This window comes from Cebidichthys violaceus, unplaced genomic scaffold (assembly GCF_023349555.1).
Source record: "Cebidichthys violaceus isolate CVI_PGR_0920_01 unplaced genomic scaffold, fCebVio1.0.p SCAF_16, whole genome shotgun sequence".
Lineage (NCBI taxonomy): Eukaryota > Metazoa > Chordata > Actinopteri > Perciformes > Stichaeidae > Cebidichthys > Cebidichthys violaceus.
In genome coordinates, this window is record NW_027176329.1 from 13,713,356 (window position 1) to 13,731,468 (window position 18,113).

At 40.1% G+C, this 18,113-nt stretch overlaps 1 protein-coding gene across 2 annotated transcripts; it reads right to left on the minus strand.

Annotated features, from left to right (window-relative positions):
* Positions 1–12,879: 12,879 nt before the first annotated feature.
* LOC137872904 (doublesex- and mab-3-related transcription factor C2-like) lies at positions 12,880–15,894 on the minus strand. Of its 2 annotated transcripts, none has more exons than XM_068711413.1 (3): positions 15,357–15,894; positions 13,516–13,802; positions 12,880–12,966 (listed from the first exon to the last, which is right to left on the minus strand). In XM_068711413.1, exons 1-3 carry the CDS (start codon positions 15,766–15,768, stop codon positions 12,955–12,957), a joined length of 711 nt encoding a protein of 236 aa, XP_068567514.1. In that variant the 5' UTR covers positions 15,769–15,894; the 3' UTR covers positions 12,880–12,954. The 2 variants fall into 2 exon arrangements, with proteins under 2 accessions (XP_068567514.1, XP_068567513.1); XM_068711412.1 differs by lacking the exon at positions 12,880–12,966 and adding an exon at positions 13,063–13,455 and having other exon boundaries at positions 13,564–13,802.
* Between the last annotated feature and the right edge of the window lie 2,219 nt (positions 15,895–18,113).

Sequence of the window (18,113 nt, forward strand, 5' to 3'; positions counted from 1 at the left end):
AAAAAAGGAATACATGCTGAAAATGTCCAATTAGAGTAGAGTGCAGTTCTGGTCTTTCCTGCTTTAATAAAATTAATTAGCTGATTAATGGGTCTTGATTGGGGGTTTTCTCTAAAATATGACAGACCAACTTGATTGTAAGTGACTCGACATATCACAAAAGATAAAACTCCATAAACTAGAAGAAACTTCTTTCTCAATTGTGCATAAAACTGCAAATACAGGCTTTAAATAATAATAATAATAATAATAATAATAATAAATGAACTCTTTTGTCCAGAGAAGTAATAGATAATGTTTGTAACCTTTTGGTTTTCTGAAAAACGTCAACTTGACATGATGAAACCGGTACTACGACATGTTAGACAACAATTGACTCTCTGTGGTAGAAATTGTCTAGATTACAAAACCAAATACAGACTCAAGCCAACGCGCTTTTGACTATCAAGTGCTTTTCTCACTGTCTGCTCACATTTGTCCCCCAGAATCATCAGACTCAGGTTCCTTATTAAAGCTGGGCGTAGTAGCCAGGAGCTCCTGGAGAAGGGAGAATGTTTTGATTACATGTGGGAACACATCTTTGAGCAACTTGGAACCAGACTGATAACCTTAACGGGTTGCGGGGCAAGTCTCTCTGACATTTGGTTTTGTTCTGAGGGAGACAAATATTTTTTTTTTTAAGTAGTTAAGAAGATTGTCTTTGTCAGACAATATTTAAAGGTCGGCAAATGCCAAAGATGAGATCCAACTTGCAATAATGAATTGCGATGGTTTCAATGATTAACTCGTGCGTCATTTACTTTTGTTTTTTATTGAACAGATGTCAACCAAAATTGGCCAGCATGATTCATAAGCTACAGGGCATATTTTACTTTATTCCAACTTACTTCAAACACCGCCAGTGCCCACCCTACAGCATGGCGGCAGTCAGAGTTACGATGATGTTGTTTAATCTTACCTCGCCAACCTGTAGTTGTATGTTAGACTTTATAAGGTCACAAACATACATAGCAAGGGTTGCAGTGGATTATCTTGTCTTGTTAATCAAAGACATTTGATAATATTCACAAAATGAATCTCCTCTTACAGTAGCAATACAACAAAGTAAAACTACCTAAGTGAAAAATGTCCTGCATTCACTTAAGTGAAGTAGAGAAGCATTGGCAAAATATATCTAATCAATACTTTTCTATATATTTCTGAGGATTTGGAGGATGCCAAAAGAGAACTAAAAAGAGAGTGATTATTGGACCTCTATAACATCAAATGAATGCTAACATTGCTTTGGGTCTGCTGTGTGATTATCATATCCACTTTAAAAGATGATTAATATGTTGGGGTGTTTACAGGTTGAAAGTATCAAAAGTAAAAAATGTTGTATCCCATCTAGTTGGAGCTAAATAACCACTTTATATTTCTATATTTTGTTTTATTTTTTAATCTGCCAACACGTTAAATTAAAAATATGTATAGCTGTCGGACAAGAGGGAAAAGCAATATGTCTGTCTGAAATGTGGTACAAGCACCTCAAAACTGTGCTTGAGTAAATGTACTTTGTTGTATTCCAAGCCTAGACACTACTTCAAGAACTTCTAGAACTTCAAGATGAACAAGTGCGTTTTCTTTTTTCATTCTCACTCTTATTCCTACATGTAATGAAGAGCCAAACACTATGCATGAGTACATGTGTTCACTCATGCATAGTGTTTGGCTCCTCATTACATGTTGTTTAAAACCAGATACACCCGTAGGTCCCCCATTTGGACGCAGAGTACATCAAAACTTAGAGAGTTTTGTGTTAAAAGTAACTGGCAGAGAACCCACGAAGAACGAATATAGTGATGTTATAGTTCTGCAGAAACCTCAGCGTCCTGGGAACAACATGAACTAGGTCACTTCTACATGAGACAAACACATCTCCCATCAGCCAAGCAAACAAATAACAAAATATCATAAATCATACTCGATATGACTCGGACAGACCGGAGAAAAAGGCTGCTACACTCCGTTAGCAACGTGCTACCTACGAACATGCAGCATGAAAAAGCACGAGCGCCTGACGGAGATTACGGACATAGTTTCCATTTCTCTCCCCGGTAAACCATCGCAGAGATATTCAGCTTCGAACACAAAAAGTCACACAGCTTTCATCGAATATTGTACTTACTTTTGGTCGAATCTCAGCGAAAAAATGGAATATCTCCGTACTTCCACTTCATGTTTGTCCAGCTGCTGGTGCTCCGTGTGAATCCGTTCGATTCGTGTCTCTCCGACACTCCTCGGATTCTTGGGAGGGTTGGAAGCTCAGCAAATCAGATTTCAGAGCTGGACCTTTTTGAGCTTTATTGGCTAATAGTGCTGTCAATCATCTAGCTTTCAATTCCAGGCAATTCTATTGGCTCCTACGGTTCGAAGGATGTCTCAATGGTGAAAATCGGAGAAGGGGGGGCTGAGATACAGCCCTGAACAGAGAGTCTGAAGCAGGATTTGACCTTAAACTAAATAACTAAAAAGGGCATAGAAAGAGCTTAAAACACTCAAAAAAGGTCCAATCTTGGGTCTATTGATTCAATGAACATCATGAGTGATACATAGAAGTGATATAGAGTGTTTTTGAATTTTAAAAATACTTTTTTATTCAAATATTGGAGTATTTGATCAGTTTTCTAATTTGAAATGCTCTATATTTCATAAATGTTTCACTGTATCTATGTATAGCTGTGTATATAGAGCCTATATCAGTTGTTCTAAGAGCCCAGCATATTAAAAGTCTTGGATACCCATACTTTCCAAAAAACAATACCCTAAAAGTGCTGTTTTTCAAGATCGAGCTTTTGAGTTTTCCAAGTTCTGCTGTGTTCCATCCTTATCTTATGTGAACCAGTAACATGTATTCTGATAGTTCCATGATTTTTCTCATCTCAAAAATATATAATTTTTTTTTTTTTTTTTTTTTTATACAATTAATTAGGTATTTCTTATCTTTATTCGAGCTGAGGCCTGCAAATAGGCCTCGTTTTTAATTAATCAATCTTAAACCACACAGGCTGTTGTTTTACACGTTCACGCAAAGAGGAACATGCTGTTGTATTTACTTAAGACATTGCTTTGATGGAAGCATGAATAGATTAAACTTGAGAGTGCTAAACTACACACACCCTGCATAAATGACTTGATAGTTTTGGATTACACCGTTACAGCCTTTCTCAACAAACCTGCATAGACTTGTGAGGATACAGATGTCCTTGCCAGTAAACTGTTTATTTCTTTCACTTGTAATATTTACATGCCAACCATCCTTTAATGCACCCACTTAACTCAAAAACACGTTTGAGCAGGTTTTGAAAAGGTTATTTGTTTCTCAAGATAATGATCAACTTTGTAGAATACAGACGCTACTTTTAATCATCAGGCCAAAAGACACAAGCACGAATTGGAATACAAATGAACATGTTGAATGTTCTGTTCAGCACAATTATTTCTGCACACTAATGTGATAGCAGACAATTCCCTATTTACATATTCAGCAGACAGGGAGCAACATTAGCAGTTATTGGGAGTTGATGAATCTAAGACCAATATTTACTTTAATTTTATCTCTGTTTTGGTCTCCACCGGCCGGTTTGTGCCTTTGCTGTAGTAACATTACGTTCTCGTCACAAAGCTAAGCATCGATTTCTCTCAAACATAAATACCTGGTATTTTATCGACTGTTACTGTTGTGAAGACTCTTCTTCTGCATGAAAAAATATTCTGTTCGCCCTTTTTCCTAAGTCGCGACTCTTTTTCTCTATCCAGGTAGCTGGAAATTACATTTTTTATGACAAATGAAAAATGTCAAAGTGTTATTTTTGTATGAAAATATGAAATAATAGGAATGTTAACTGATAATAAAAGTATTACAGTTTGGTTTACATCATGCAAATTGAGCATGAACATGCTATGGGATTTGTATGAATTAAGAAAAAGGTTGCTGCTTGGTGCTGGGTAATGTATGGCGGGTATGAGAGGAGAATATGCAGGCTGAAAAACCAAAACAAAGAGCCAAAGGTGACTAAAAAAACTCTATAATGATGACGGGAGCTGCAGGGCTGGATGGTGCTTCTCTGCGGGTGCATCACTATGAGAGACCTCTTTCACACAGCGTGTACACAGTTGATCCATTGCTAATAGAGAAAATATTGATTGGAGCTTTGTATTTAAGAACTCACCTCTGTGATTGTTGTTTTGTGGCAAGACACAGAAGTACTTTGGCCGCCAGAGGCCCCGGTCATTGTTCTGATACTGAACCAAGTTTGGGGCCTTAACTGGAAGCTGCACGAACCTGACATTGTGCTGTACTACTTAAAAGAAACACCAAATTACCACACCGCAATCTTTATAGAAACTAAAAAAACTCCCTATTGTGCAAAATCTAGGCACAATTCCAACAAGGATAGATGAGTATTTTGAAAGTTGCTCCTTTCATTTCATTGCACTCAGCATAACCCTCCTCATATGTCTGTCATTGCCCACTTGTGAGCAGAGGATTTCTTCCTTTAGCTCTCCACATTGTGGAATCTCCTGCAGGATATTGCTCAGTCTGTTCCCAGTCAGCCTGAAGCTAATGCACCGGGCCAAGAATGTTCAACCATTGTCCGTTCGTGCCGGCACCACACCCAGCTCCCTCTGCTCTGAGAGCCCCTGACTGCCTCACCTCATTCATATCTGTCCAGCATCTATAGGCAAATTGCCTAGATTATGTGCTTTTGTTCAGATTATTTAAAATCCTAACAACTCTCTCTCTCTCTCTACTGACAACAAACATTCCTTACCTTCCTTACTTTCCTTAAGCTCTGCACTGCTTGCATGCGAACCCTGTCTCTTACCTAACCCTTGTGCTAACGGCCACTTTAGATCTAAACCACATTTCTAATCTGAAACTCACCCCATGAAGAAGTGAGAACCAGGCTGCACAAAAATGTAACTCTACAACTCTAAAATGCACATATCCTGATGATCTGGATCAAGAACAGTATTCTGCTGAAACCAGCTTGTAAATATTCAGCAGCTTCTGTCCCTGAGCTGTGTTGATATAGCATTTTGTTGCTAGCGTTCATTTTCTTAGTTTTGACTGAGGACTCCACTGTTCTCCATTCTTAGAAGCCCTCATTATCTGTTAACTGTTGAAACGCTTTAATCCCGTCAAAGTGTCTTCCAACAAGAGACCGTGTTGTGGCATTCCAGGACCACACTGGACAGGTTTTATCTGTGTTATCTTGGGCGCGCCCAGCCTTTCTCTTTGCATGCATCAATAGTTGACAAAAGTCCTGACAGCTTCACTAGCGACTGGACACCCTGACGCTGAGCTTGATTACACATGTCGATAGTGCTCAGCTGTGGAAGAATGCATGCAAAACACATCGTGAACATCTACTTTTCTCTTCTTCATTTTTATTTTATCTTGCCTTCATCAAGGTGACGCCACCCTGATAGAGTAAGGATAGCTGAAAGCATGGCGCACTGGAGAACAGTAGTGAGAGGTATTCCACATGCTGTTTGAGGTTATTTGATATGAACCTGTGCCTGGTGACAACCTGCTTATTAATGCTTTGTATTGATGATAAAAAAAGGTTTGATCAAATAGTTCTAGAGGCTGATGTGCAGATAAGAGGCATGACTGTGAGAGGATTAGTTCAACATCTTTGGGAAATAATGCTTATATGCTTACTTGTTGAGTAAATGGACAATGTCTACTCACGATAAAACTACATATGTAATTATCATTACATATGATAATGTATGTACTGTATTAATGAGAGTGCCACAGATGTGGATGTGTGCACATCATAATTGATTAACTTAATTACAGATGGTAGAAATTCTATTTCACAGGTATAATACAGTGTATCTAGCTATTCAGATTTGATCTGTTAATATATAGAAAGGGACTTTTCATTATTGATGTTTTTTTTTTACATCTGATGAAGTTACCACTAATATTACCACTAACTTTTTTATTAATAGTTTAGGTTTTCATGTTTTTTAATTGCATATTTTGTATGAAGTTGAACCATAAAACGATTGGGTATTCTTATTTAACAGCCTGTATGAGTATTTTCACCTCTGCTAACCATAATGTTTATCTTAACATTTTGACTCAGTCGCTCCCAGACATTAAAACGGCCATTGAGATCCAGTTTCAAACCAAAGCGATAGTAAAACAAAGCCTGCAAGGTCGCATGGCGTCTTCCACAGAAGCTGACAAGATGTGCGGAATCTCTTTTGAACAATAATCGGCTTGTTTGAAGACACACCTGGTGCGCGTCTCACTTCTTTGCATCTATGCGTGCATCTGTAAGTGCAGAAGAAACCTCTAAGTCTTGAACAATTATGGCTCGAACCGCTTATAATAGAAGCACAATACATTTAGAAGCCTGTGATCATTTCTCTTAGCCCTCATTGCCCTTATCTTAGATGCTTGATGATGTGGTAAACCAGATCAAACCCAGATTCTGTTTGGCAGAAGGGAAATCATTTATTTTAATGAGGTGTGAGCAGATTTCAATGCTCAGACTTGCTGAAGACTTGAAGACTTCTCCCACTCAAATCACAGTCTCACTCCAGCCAACCAATACTGAAAGTAACGACGGATTTCACAAGAAACAATACAGGTGTTGGCATTGTTGCGCAGATTAAGACAGCAATCAAAAGCGTCTGCTGAAAAATTATCGTAATGCAATCAAAAGATTCTTTGGAACAGTGAACACTTCTTGATTATTTCTTCGTTGTCACCACCACATCAACTGTCACTGCGGCAGATTATTCTCCTGTCATCACATAGCAGGGAAAGGCGCAGAAGGGTGGAGATCATGAGAAAAACCTTTTTTTTTTTTTTTTTCACTCACTCACACACATGCCTCTTTAAGGCGTGTATCTAAAAGGTCATTTTAGGAGTGTTTTGCTAAGATGTTAATGTTTTTCTGGCACATTCCCATCGGTGCAAGTTGCAAACTGCACTGCATCTATACAAGCATTCCGGAAGAGCCTCCTGTGGCAACCTCAGGCCACAGGTCAGCAACCAGTGCTCTCTGAAATATTATTTATTTATTTATTTTGTACGCTTTGCATATAATCATATAGCTTCTTATTAGCATACAAAGTTGATATAGGTGTTCTTTTTTCAACAAAGTATATTATGTGTGAAAAAATTTGCTTTTATACAAATTGTATGGGATTTGAATGCCGTTATTAACATACTTTCATAGTTCTGCATTAATTTTAAATAATCCAATACTATAAGAATGCAACGATGGCAGGGCGCATTTTCTCTTTTACTTTTTATACTTTTACTATACTTTGCTGACGATACGAAAGGAAACAATCTGAGTGCTCTTCTTCCACCTGATGTGCTGGCCTGAAAAGACTTTATGGGTATGAAGGAGCTTTTGAACTGTGGCTCAGCTGGCACAACCTGCAGAAATAAAGCAGTGAGATATTTGAACATTTTGGAAGCATTACAGTAGCTTCAGTCATCCGTAAAATCAAAAGCAGCTCCTCTAAGCTGCTTTTGTGTTTGCTGTTACAGAGTTACATAACCAGGTTACATGGTAGCCTGTCTGAAGTTGTTTTTTTCTTCAAATCTGCTTGCGCATGCCAGACAAGCGTCTCTATTGACATACATTGTATTTCAATTGGTGCTGCATCCAGTAAACCTACACATTTTACTTGTGTCGCCATGGCTTTACCAGTTAAATAAAATTTGAATCTGGAAACATTCTGAGCAATAAAAAATCAGATTATAGACTGGATTAGGCCGTGACCATGTTTTTCAAGATTGTGCAGAGTCTGCAATTTAAAAAGTCATATGCTAGTGTTGCTATTTCAGTAGACTTTCAAAAGGTCTAGGGCTCTTAGACTATAAAGACCTTGACGGTAAACCAGATCCCACTCAGAAACTCCTATCTCTCCTATCACTCACATTCGAGTTTAAACAAGCAAAAACTGAAATGACAGAAATCCTCTTACAGTAATGCCTGAAGGTTCAGGTCCGAGGCAGATAAGGGTGGTGTTGATGCTTTTATCACCTACACCCACAAAGATCTAGTGTTTGCCGTGTCGAACTCTGGAACTTGTTCTGCAGATGTATATTACACATTCAACAGCAGTGTTGATTTGCTGTATGTCGTATTTAGTCTGTGCTGACTGATAGGTCTTTTCTTTGTCCTCCTGACATCCTTTGTTCCTTCTTTTCTAATCCCCAAAGTTTTGTAAATTATTGTAAATTTGTTTGGTTTACGACTGAATACTTGCAAAGCTATATGACATCCCCAATAGCCTTAGTTCTACTTTGTGCTCAGTGCTACTCAGCAAATACTTGTTTGCTAACATGCTAAAATAAATCAGTAAACATGGATAAATAGCATACCTGCTAACATCGGCATGTTACTATGTATGTTAGCATTTAGCTCAAAGCACAGATGTGCCTGAGTACAGCCTCACAGAGTTGCTAGCGTGGTGCAGGCAGCCGAATGTCAACAAACGGTTCACTTTGGCTCCATGCTGCATGCTGTTTTGTCACACCTGACCCACCTTTTTCTTGTGGCCTTTTAGACTGATAATGATCCTGAAGGGAACATCCCCACCCACATCCACCCGCTCGTCTGGAGCCGGCAGCCAGGTAAGACGACGGCTGGAGTTACTCCACCAGTGCAAGGCTGTAGGCCCAGATCAGCCCCCAGAGACCTCAAAGTCTGTGTCGACCAGCTGTGTGGGGGATTTTTCAGCACCTGTTTAACCTGAGCCTGACCCATTTCAGGGGCCCTGTTCTGTGGAAGACATCCTGCCATTTCCAAAGGCGTCTCCTTGTTTGTGTTATCTCCAACCTCCGGTGATCACATCTCTGGACCCGCTTCAGCTCGCGTACCGCCCATAGACTGTACATAAGAAGTGGACAATGAACAGAGGTTACTATATTTGGAATGTGGTGGAGTGACGTAGAGACGCTGTATACGCCTCTGGTAGCAGAAGCGACCTGTCAATCACAGTAGCCCCGCCCTAAAGCATACTCTGCTTTAAGGTCTATTTGACTCTAAATAGACCATCATTTACTAAATGAACATCATGCTGTATTGAAGAAGACTTGAAACTAGAGATTGAGACCATAAACTTATGTTTACAACGTTTACTGAGGTAATAAATCAAGAGAGAAGTAGAGTCATTTTCTCATAGACTTCAATACAACCGGAGAGAGAATGTAAGTTTTAAGACACTTCTGCATTGGCTTCACTTTGCCCCCCGGTCGTGCCACCAGGTTGGAGTTGACGATGCCATCACCTACCTGCTGGCATCTCAAGTGCCTTCAACACAATCCAGCCCCAGCTGCTGAGTGAGAAGCTCCAGGGGATGCAGATAGACTCCTCCGGCATCTCCTGGATTACTGACCATACAGACAGATGGTAGCCTGTGGAACGGCATGTCTGAAACGTTGATCAGAAGCTCAGCAGGGGACCGTCACCTCTTCTGTTCACTTTATACACTTCAGACCTTCAGTACAACTAGGAGTCTATATGCAGAATTTCTCGGATGACTCCACAGTTGTTGGGTGTATTAAAGGTGGTCAGGAATCAGAATACATGGTGGCCAGCTTCACTGAGTGAAGCAGAGGGAACCACCTAATCCTGAACATGACCAAAAGATAGACCTCAGGAGAACCAGGACTGCTATTAATCCCATCAACATTCTGGGAGAGGAGGTGGAGATGGTGGATCAAGGATCTTGGAGTTCACCTTGACAAAAGGCTGGACGGAAAATGCAACACTGAGGCCGTTTACAGGAAAGGACAGAGGAGACTCTACTTCCTGAGGAAACTCCGGTCCTTTCATGTGTGCAACAATATGCTGCAGATCTTTTATCAGTATTGTTGCTGCATGCACAACTGTATTTGCTGCAATGTGCTGGGGCAGTGGCATCAGAGCCAACCCAAGCAGACTGAATGAACTCATCAGAACGGTCGGCCCTGTTCTGGGAACCACCTCGGTGCAAATAGAGGATGCTCAGTATTCTCAGGAATTCAGAAGCCCACACACACACACACACACACACACACACACACACACACACACACACACACACACACACACACACACACACACACACACACACACACTCATCACCTCCTGGCAGTTCCACTTTAGCGAACTCCTTGAACTAGCTCATGTCAACATCAATCACTCTGATGACAATCCCACGGGCATAGAAGCCAGGGGGGTGCGGTGTCACACTACACGCCTCCTCCTGGAATCCTTCATACTCCTCCAACACCTTAGTGACAAATTTCACTCATGACCCAACATAGTGTGACATCGCCTACTGCGGTGTTCCAAATCACCTGATCTACTTCTAGGTTTAATTACCGAGGGTGTAAGAAGTGTAGTGGTTGGATGTTCGATGCTGATGCTCAGCTTCCTTGACTTTAAGACTTGTGTTAAAACTCAATACCTGACTGCTGGTTCAGTAACTGTTTTCTATCTGACTCGTGGCGACACACCACAGGATCTCACTATCAGGAACTCAGTAGCGAACACCCACAGAACACAAGAGAGATTGGATTTTCTTCAGTTCACGCAGATTTATTTGCATCACAAAGTGTACAAGTAAACCGAGTTGTCCGGAGTCAATGTACATCACTTTATACCCTCATTCTGCCCTATGTCTTGGTCTCCCCCTCCTTCCCCACGTTTCCTGCTCTAACCTTTTACCCAGACAAGTTACACTGTGTTCCTTGGACATGTCACAACAGAGGATACTGGATTTAGATATTTGAGTAGTCACAGTCTTCTTCCCCACTCGTCTTCCTCTCATGTCGCACCTGGCCGTAGGTCACAATGAGCAGCGCTCGTCTTTCCCCTGTGAAAACCTAACATTACTACGGGCTCCAAGGCCGCTGGGCTCACTCCCCAACTCGATGCATCTAAAACAGAGACGGTTGACAAGCAAATCCTCCCGTTGATGAGTTTGGTTCGTGTTTTATTAACTTTTAGCAGAGTTGCGGATATTTTTGTACAAAGAAACCTAGACTCCCTAATCCTTATCCCGTGGCCGTTCTTTCACCCTCTAACAGAGCATCCTGTTTCCCCATTTTATTTATTTAGGGATGTGTGTGTGTGTGTGTGTGTGTATGTGTGTGTGGGGGGGGGGGGGGGCCTTCCCCTTAATCTCGGTTCTGTGTGTAAATTATTTGAGAGTTTTACTCTTTAGAGACTTATTATTTATTTAAATCAAACCATTTGAGGAGTTTAGATGGAAATGTCGCTTTGGTAGAACTGCTAACAACTCACGGTCATAAGACACAAAAGTTAGGAACCTGTTATTGTACAAAACTGTATTGTGTTATAAAACATAGCTTATCATATTTTTTTTCTTCTGTAAAATCTGCAAACTAACTAATAGCTAACGCTGTCAAATAAATGTTGTGGAGTAGAAGTATAAAGTAGCATGAAATGAAAACACACACGAATACAAGTACCCCAAAAAATGTACTTAAGTACATGACTTGAACAAATGTACTCAGTTACATTCCACCACTGACTTTAGGGTTTGATAAGTTTTACTATCAGTGTGATGCTTAACTTCTCTTGACAGATCTTACATGTTGAAAGTAAAAACTGCATCACAGAATAAACTAAAAAGTAACACTACGTTTGTGCTTCTCCTTCTTTAAGTTAATGTTTCATGTGGAGGTGGAGAAGCTTAGACTGGTGGAGTGAAGCGATGAGGAGAGACTCAACGTGTGTCTGAGCCCCCCTGGTGGACGTTATTACAAAATGTAGGCTTCATACTTAAAACAGGAGGGATTAACTTTATTAACTATATAACTAAATCCCCTTAAATTACAATTAGTTCACACATTAAGAATTACTATTATTAACTAAGGTAATTTAATAGGATTTTGAGAGGCTATTTAATGGATATACGAAAGGATTGTAATATATTTTGGTATTTTGAATAGAATATATGCATGTTTTAAGGGGTTCTGAAGGAGGTTAAAAAATGTTTTTGTAAAAGAGTGAACCCAATGAAAACCGCATCTTAATGTATACTTTAAAAGAGATTTCCTTTTTCAATGAAGGTGAAAATGTCCACCTGTCCAGAGCCAAGTTAGAGCATGACTAATACTGCAATAGTCATTATTCAAATACCTTTTATTTTAATATTTTCTGTAGTGTAAAAACAAATATTTTCTCAAAGAACATGTTTTTTTCAAAATTAAATGAAAGTTGTAGTCTTCAATATGATCCTCAATATATAATATTTCAATGACTAGTGGGATGACATTAAAAAAGATAATGCTTCATAAAAGAGCTACTGGTTACTAATAATACTAATAATGAAATAAAGTGACAGACTAGTTAAATTGTGAAATTAGGCCAAATTAATGACTCATGCTTGTTGTTTTTTTTCTCTAAACTATTTTTAGTTACAACAGTATTACATTAAAGGTTAGCAGGAGGCAATGTCAATATTATTTGTGAAAAACATATTGAACAAACATCTTACAGTCATTCTTATGATAAAAAAATCCCATTTTGTCCCTCTAGCCACATTGCTACTTCCATTGCCGTTCTCTGAACTGTCCTCCAGATGCCCTATAGGACTCGACCTGCTCACCTGTTTCCACTTTGCCCTCGTCAGCCCTGCAGTCTGGCCCTTTACACTCATTCCCTCCCAGATCTGCAAAGTTACCTGCTTGCTTTTTTGTCATTTTCTTTCAAACCTCTGACACCCTGTCCCTGTCACCTAAAAGTAACTTGACAGCTTGAACCATGGACTCTCTACCTGACCTCCCCTTTGGAGAAGTGTGCCTTGTTTGGACTGCCCTCCTGGTTTTGGACCATCATTCGGTGAGCTACTTCTCTTCCATTTTGTGTTTACATCCCTGAACTGTTCCTGTCTGCTCTGTCTTCTGCTTCTGGCTCATTCTCCTTGCTGCCTTGCATGCATCCATACGACACAAAAAAAAGCAAAAAAAATGATGTATATGTAAACAAATTTAATATCAATTCAAAACGAGACATACAAAATGATTACTATCATGGACCCGGCTTCTTTTTATCAACAATGCCACAGCTTCATCTTAGATAAATATAGAATAACCAAACAGTGTGCAGAAACATTCATGCCAGCAATGTGAACAGGACTGTTGTCAATACTGGTTGTTTGGTACCAAACAGCAGGGGAAAACAAACAGGTTTGCCAACAAACTGCAAAAAACAAAACCTGGAGGATATGGCTCAGTTCTTATAATGTAACTAGTCCCCTTGTGAACCTGCTCACTGTGCTTTAATCCAGCTCTTCCACGTCTGGCTCAGTGGGTTTGGCCGGAGGAGGCGGTGGGTGCCGCCAGGACATCGGCTCCTGCTGGGGGGGCTCTGGGAGCGCGAGTGGTCGGAGGGTGAAGAAGACCGGTCTGCAATCCTGACGTATTTAACAAACGCATACATTGTTTCATTAGGTCATAATATCAGTTTTACTTACACACTTCACAGCTGGCCAACGGTATTCAAAGAGGAGCGGCCGCCTCACAGCAGCAGGTCCAGGCCCCTGTGGAGGCGGGTAATGCAGAGCAGACGGCTGGAAGTGGGGGAACATCAGGGGCTCACGGAGACCACTGTTGTAAAGCCCAGTGGGCACGGGGGGCCACCACGGCCTGTTGAGCAGGAGGTTTGGACACGGCTCATAGCCGCTGGGGTAACCTGACATCCACGGTACTTGAAGAACGGGCAGAGGTGCAGCCGGGCCAAATTCACCAAAGTAAGGGGCATCTGGAAGGAGACGTAAGACATTATAATACACTTGAGCATTCAAATCTACTTAAAGATTAATTTTGTATTCATTTTAAATATCATATAAACTGGTGTTTCAGGGCGAGGGAGGAGGTTTCTCTCTATCCATTTACATTAAGGCCAAATTTCAATCTAACCTGGCAACAATATGTACATGACAACATTACCAGGGCTGCAACTGATGATTTCATTATTTCATTTAATAATTTGCGATGAACAAAAGTGACAAAATAGCATATATATTCCCGAGTTCATGATGATGCCATGTGTGGTAGAGGAAGAATTTACATTATTTACTTAAGAGTAGCAATATTACATTGTGAAAATATTCCTCTACAAAATTAAGTTCTGCATTCAAAACTTTAATTAAAAGTGTGCAAATATTATCAACCATATTTACTTGTAATTATATTTGTAAGTGTTAAAAGTAAAAGCACTCATTGTGCAGTACAATGTTCCCTGTTATTGTTTTGATATGATGCTTGTGGATTCATATTACTGCTGCGTTCATGTGCATGTCGCGTTTTACTGCTGTAGATGTAGATTTTAACTCCTTTATATAATGTTGGGTATAATTTACAGAAATGCATCATATTCTTTAAGATCGTCTCACGTTTGCAGCGTCGCTGTCCTGTGAGAACCACGTATCTCTAAAAAGACTTTGTGACGCTGCATTTTCCAGAGCTTTTAAATGTAACGAGTAACGCTGTTAGACAAATGTAGTGGAGTAGAGCTATAATGTAGTATTTCCATTTTATGCAACTTTTAAGTAAAAGAACTTTAGTCAGTGCTTGGCTTTTTTGTTTGACAAATGACTGAAACTATTGTATATGTCATAGTGCTGATTCATTGTTGATTGTTTTAGCTCTAAACATTCGATTATATCTTATTTGGTTCCATATATTTCTTTATGGATTCACGGACTGGAAAGTTGAAATAGATAAAAGAAAGCAACTGTATCCAACTGTGTAATAAAAAGTGTGGCGCTCTGAACATCCGAACGGTTATAATACTAGCGGAGTGCCCTCCGGCGCTCAAAGTGACTCATAACGAACGCACCCTGAGCCACTCGCTCCACGCGCTGCTCCGTTCAACTGAGCCGCAGGTGTTCCACTAATGGCCGTTGATGACGTCAGCCCACCGGACATTTGGACGCTGGTGTTTTCTTTTAAATACACTGCAATACCACTAGTCTCGTGCCATCCGGAGTCTATACAGGTTTTACTCGCAAATCACAAAGTTGTTGATGAGGATAAACAATCCAAAAGTGTAGGCCTAAAGTATCATTACATCTTATTTTCTACAACAAACGTTATGTTATCTCCATTATGTCCCGTCATGTTCGTTGTTTAACACTTTTAAGTTAATTTGTTGTTGCTATTTTAGGGAGCTAGCTCCGCCATAACAGTTCAGTTTATGTGACGAACCTTCAATATTCATCAACAGGATCCTAACAACTTTATCTGTGTGACGCTATAACTTAAGAGTTGTTTTAAACGTGTTATAATTAACGATAATGATAAAATAACTTACTAAAGCGTGTGCGAGGCTCTTCCTCACTGGAAGCTTTACTCCCGGTAGCGGCGGGCCGCTCCGGGGCCCCTTTCGTTCCCAATGCGGCCGACAGACCCTCTTCATCCGTGGCCGAGGGGCTACAAGTCTCCTCAGCCGCTGGTTTCACCGCGCTGACGGCGGTGTGGACGCCGAGTCGTTGCTCTTTATTTTGGGGGTTCTTTGAGGCTTTCCTCAGACTTCGCTGGAGGGCCGTGACGTGAGTCCGCTGTGTGGTGATATAGCACTTCCAGCAGTCACATTTGAGAAAAGGACAGGACTTAACGTGGCCCTTCTGTTGGACGATGATTCCATGGTGTCGGCACCGGCTGCATTTGTGCTGTCGCGGTTGCTCCGCGGCGGTTACCGTCAGTTGTTCTTTGGATAAGGACATGTTGAAAAGTACAATGCTCGTTTGAACCCCTCCTCACACGTAGGGGGGCTTTTATACAGTCTATGCTTATGACCCAGAATGAACTTTGTATTAAATGTATCATTTTCATGCGTGGGAAAATGACTTTGGCCCTCGGCCAGCGACCATTGAGACTCAAGAGCTGATTGGTCGGTCTGACCCATGGATACAGAGAGAACCGGTGTCTTTGCACATCTGCCATCACCATATAGACTGCATTACATGTGAATGAGATGGACAGGTTTGTCAAAGAGTATAGAAGCGAAGAGACACTGTGGTAGCGTTCTGCAGCCATTTTCAAATAAAAACGCCTGTGAATCTGTGGCCATCAATGTATTAGACGTCTGTAGAGGAGAGGATAATTACTCCCAGCGCTAACACTCAAATGACCCTTATTTAAATCCTAATGTCCTAAAAGTTGTGAAATGCACTGATGTAATCAAGACTTTTTTTTCCCTTGACATACTATACTATGACTTTTATTTTATAATTTTTTTCAACATGTACTATAACTTTAATTGTTATATCATGGCTTGTTTAAAACTTTTTTTGACATTCTGAACTATGATTTTTTTCTTAGAATTACTATGGCTTCTTTTCAACATGTAAACTGTACAACTATGATTTTAAAGAAATCATTTTGACGTACTATGCTTTGATTTTTTTCTTTACTTTTTGAGACATACTTTACCATGACCTTTTACCGCTAGTCCGCTAACGTTAGCTTAAAACAGAACTTTTAATTACCTTCTGTACCCTAGACCGATTTTTAGGCCCTCAGCTCGAAAATAGCATGCCCATACGATAATGAGTGTAGCATTGCAACTGTAAGGGCTATTTTAATACTTTTGGTAGTAAAATAACCCTAACACTTGTGAGATGTGTTGCTATGTGTAAATATCAGTATATATGTTACTGGTTAAGAGTAGATTAAGATGTAACACAGCACAAATTGAAAATTCTAATTTTCGAATGGGGAAAAAAAAGCAATTTCAGGATATTTCTTTATTAGAAATCATGTAGGTCCAAGCTTTCAAGCTCTCCCAGATCATAGAACTATATGTTGAGGGTCTCTAAACAAATTTTTACTTTGATAAAGTGAAGCTTTATCTAGTAGATCTTGATCCAGTACGGAGAGGTCAAACGAGGTCAACCAAAATTTTATTTTGTTCCAGCTGTTTCATTGTAATTTTATATACTATATAATTATATATTTCACTTCTTTTATCACTAATAGTGTTCAATCTATCCATATGCAGCAGTTTTTCATCATTTTGAGAGCCTGGGTCTTCTCTGAGACTGTTAATGTTTGTCATCCATGGAATTTTATCGTTTGAATTCCATTTTTTTCATCCTCCAAAGCCTTTCAGACCGTGAGAAGGGCCGATTTGACCCAATGAAAGTTCCATAGACACGTCACAGCCTGCTCTTTTGAAACAACCTAACGTGACTTTGAATGACAGAATCCGTTAGCCAATGAGAAAATAAAAACTACCCAAGGGTCAAATTTCTCAAATCCGATTTGCTGAGACGTATAACCCCGCCCTTTCCGCTAGCAGGCACACGACGGCAGCGCCGGCTTTGAATCCAGGCAGAGACGGATGAGCTGCGCAGATAGATACTAAACATGAACGGATTCATTTTTTTTTTTTGCTGCAGAACATCTCAAAGTAAGGAGCTGGTTTATGATGTGATCGATTATGCGGATTATGATGATGGCTTTGTTTTGTAAGTAAAACTGCGAGGCTGTGTCGTAGCGGAATGTGACAAAATGGCGTTCTGCGGTCTAGTCGCTAGCGATCTCCGGAGCTAACGGGTGTTAGCATTGAATTCATTTTTCAAAACGTTATTGGCATACATGTGGCGAGTGGGTCTGCCTAGGTGGCGCTATATCGATTGTGTTACTTGGTGTTATACGCAGCTTTGTCATATGTTGTGTTTGGAGTTTGTACAAACAGCTGAGATGACTTTGTAGCGCAGGAGCTGCAGTTTGAGCAGGTATGCGGCATTATTATATTCGTTACTGATGAGTGCACGTTATGAGTGAATTCATTTTTGGATGCATGCTCCGCCCCCACCGGCGGGGGCGCTCGGGTCCTTAAACTAGCTGAACTTCAATCGGCTCTGCCATGAACACTCCACTGAAACAAAAAACGAATAACTATTATCATTAATATGATTCATATTATAATTATAAACATTGTAGGAGACGCTGTAATGATGCACACTGTTTGGCTAATGGATCAGGTAGACGACAATACTGTACCGACTTCATCTAGTCATTATAAATACATTAAAATCACTGACTTACTATAATGTTTTATCAT

What these genes read in the sequence shown, in the direction of transcription:
- LOC137872904 (XM_068711412.1), bottom strand. Translation starts at nt 15,768, where the DNA reads ATGTCCTTATCCAAAGAACAACTGACGGTAACCGCCGCGGAGCAACCG. An exon ending in AGAGCCTCGCACACGCTTTA is followed by an intron (nt 13,803 to 15,356) that starts GTAAGTTATTTT and finishes GTCTCCTTCCAG; the next exon opens with ATGCCCCTTACTTTGGTGAA. An exon ending in AGGGGCCTGGACCTGCTGCT is followed by an intron (nt 13,456 to 13,563) that starts GTGAGGCGGCCG and finishes TAAATACGTCAG; the next exon opens with GATTGCAGACCGGTCTTCTT.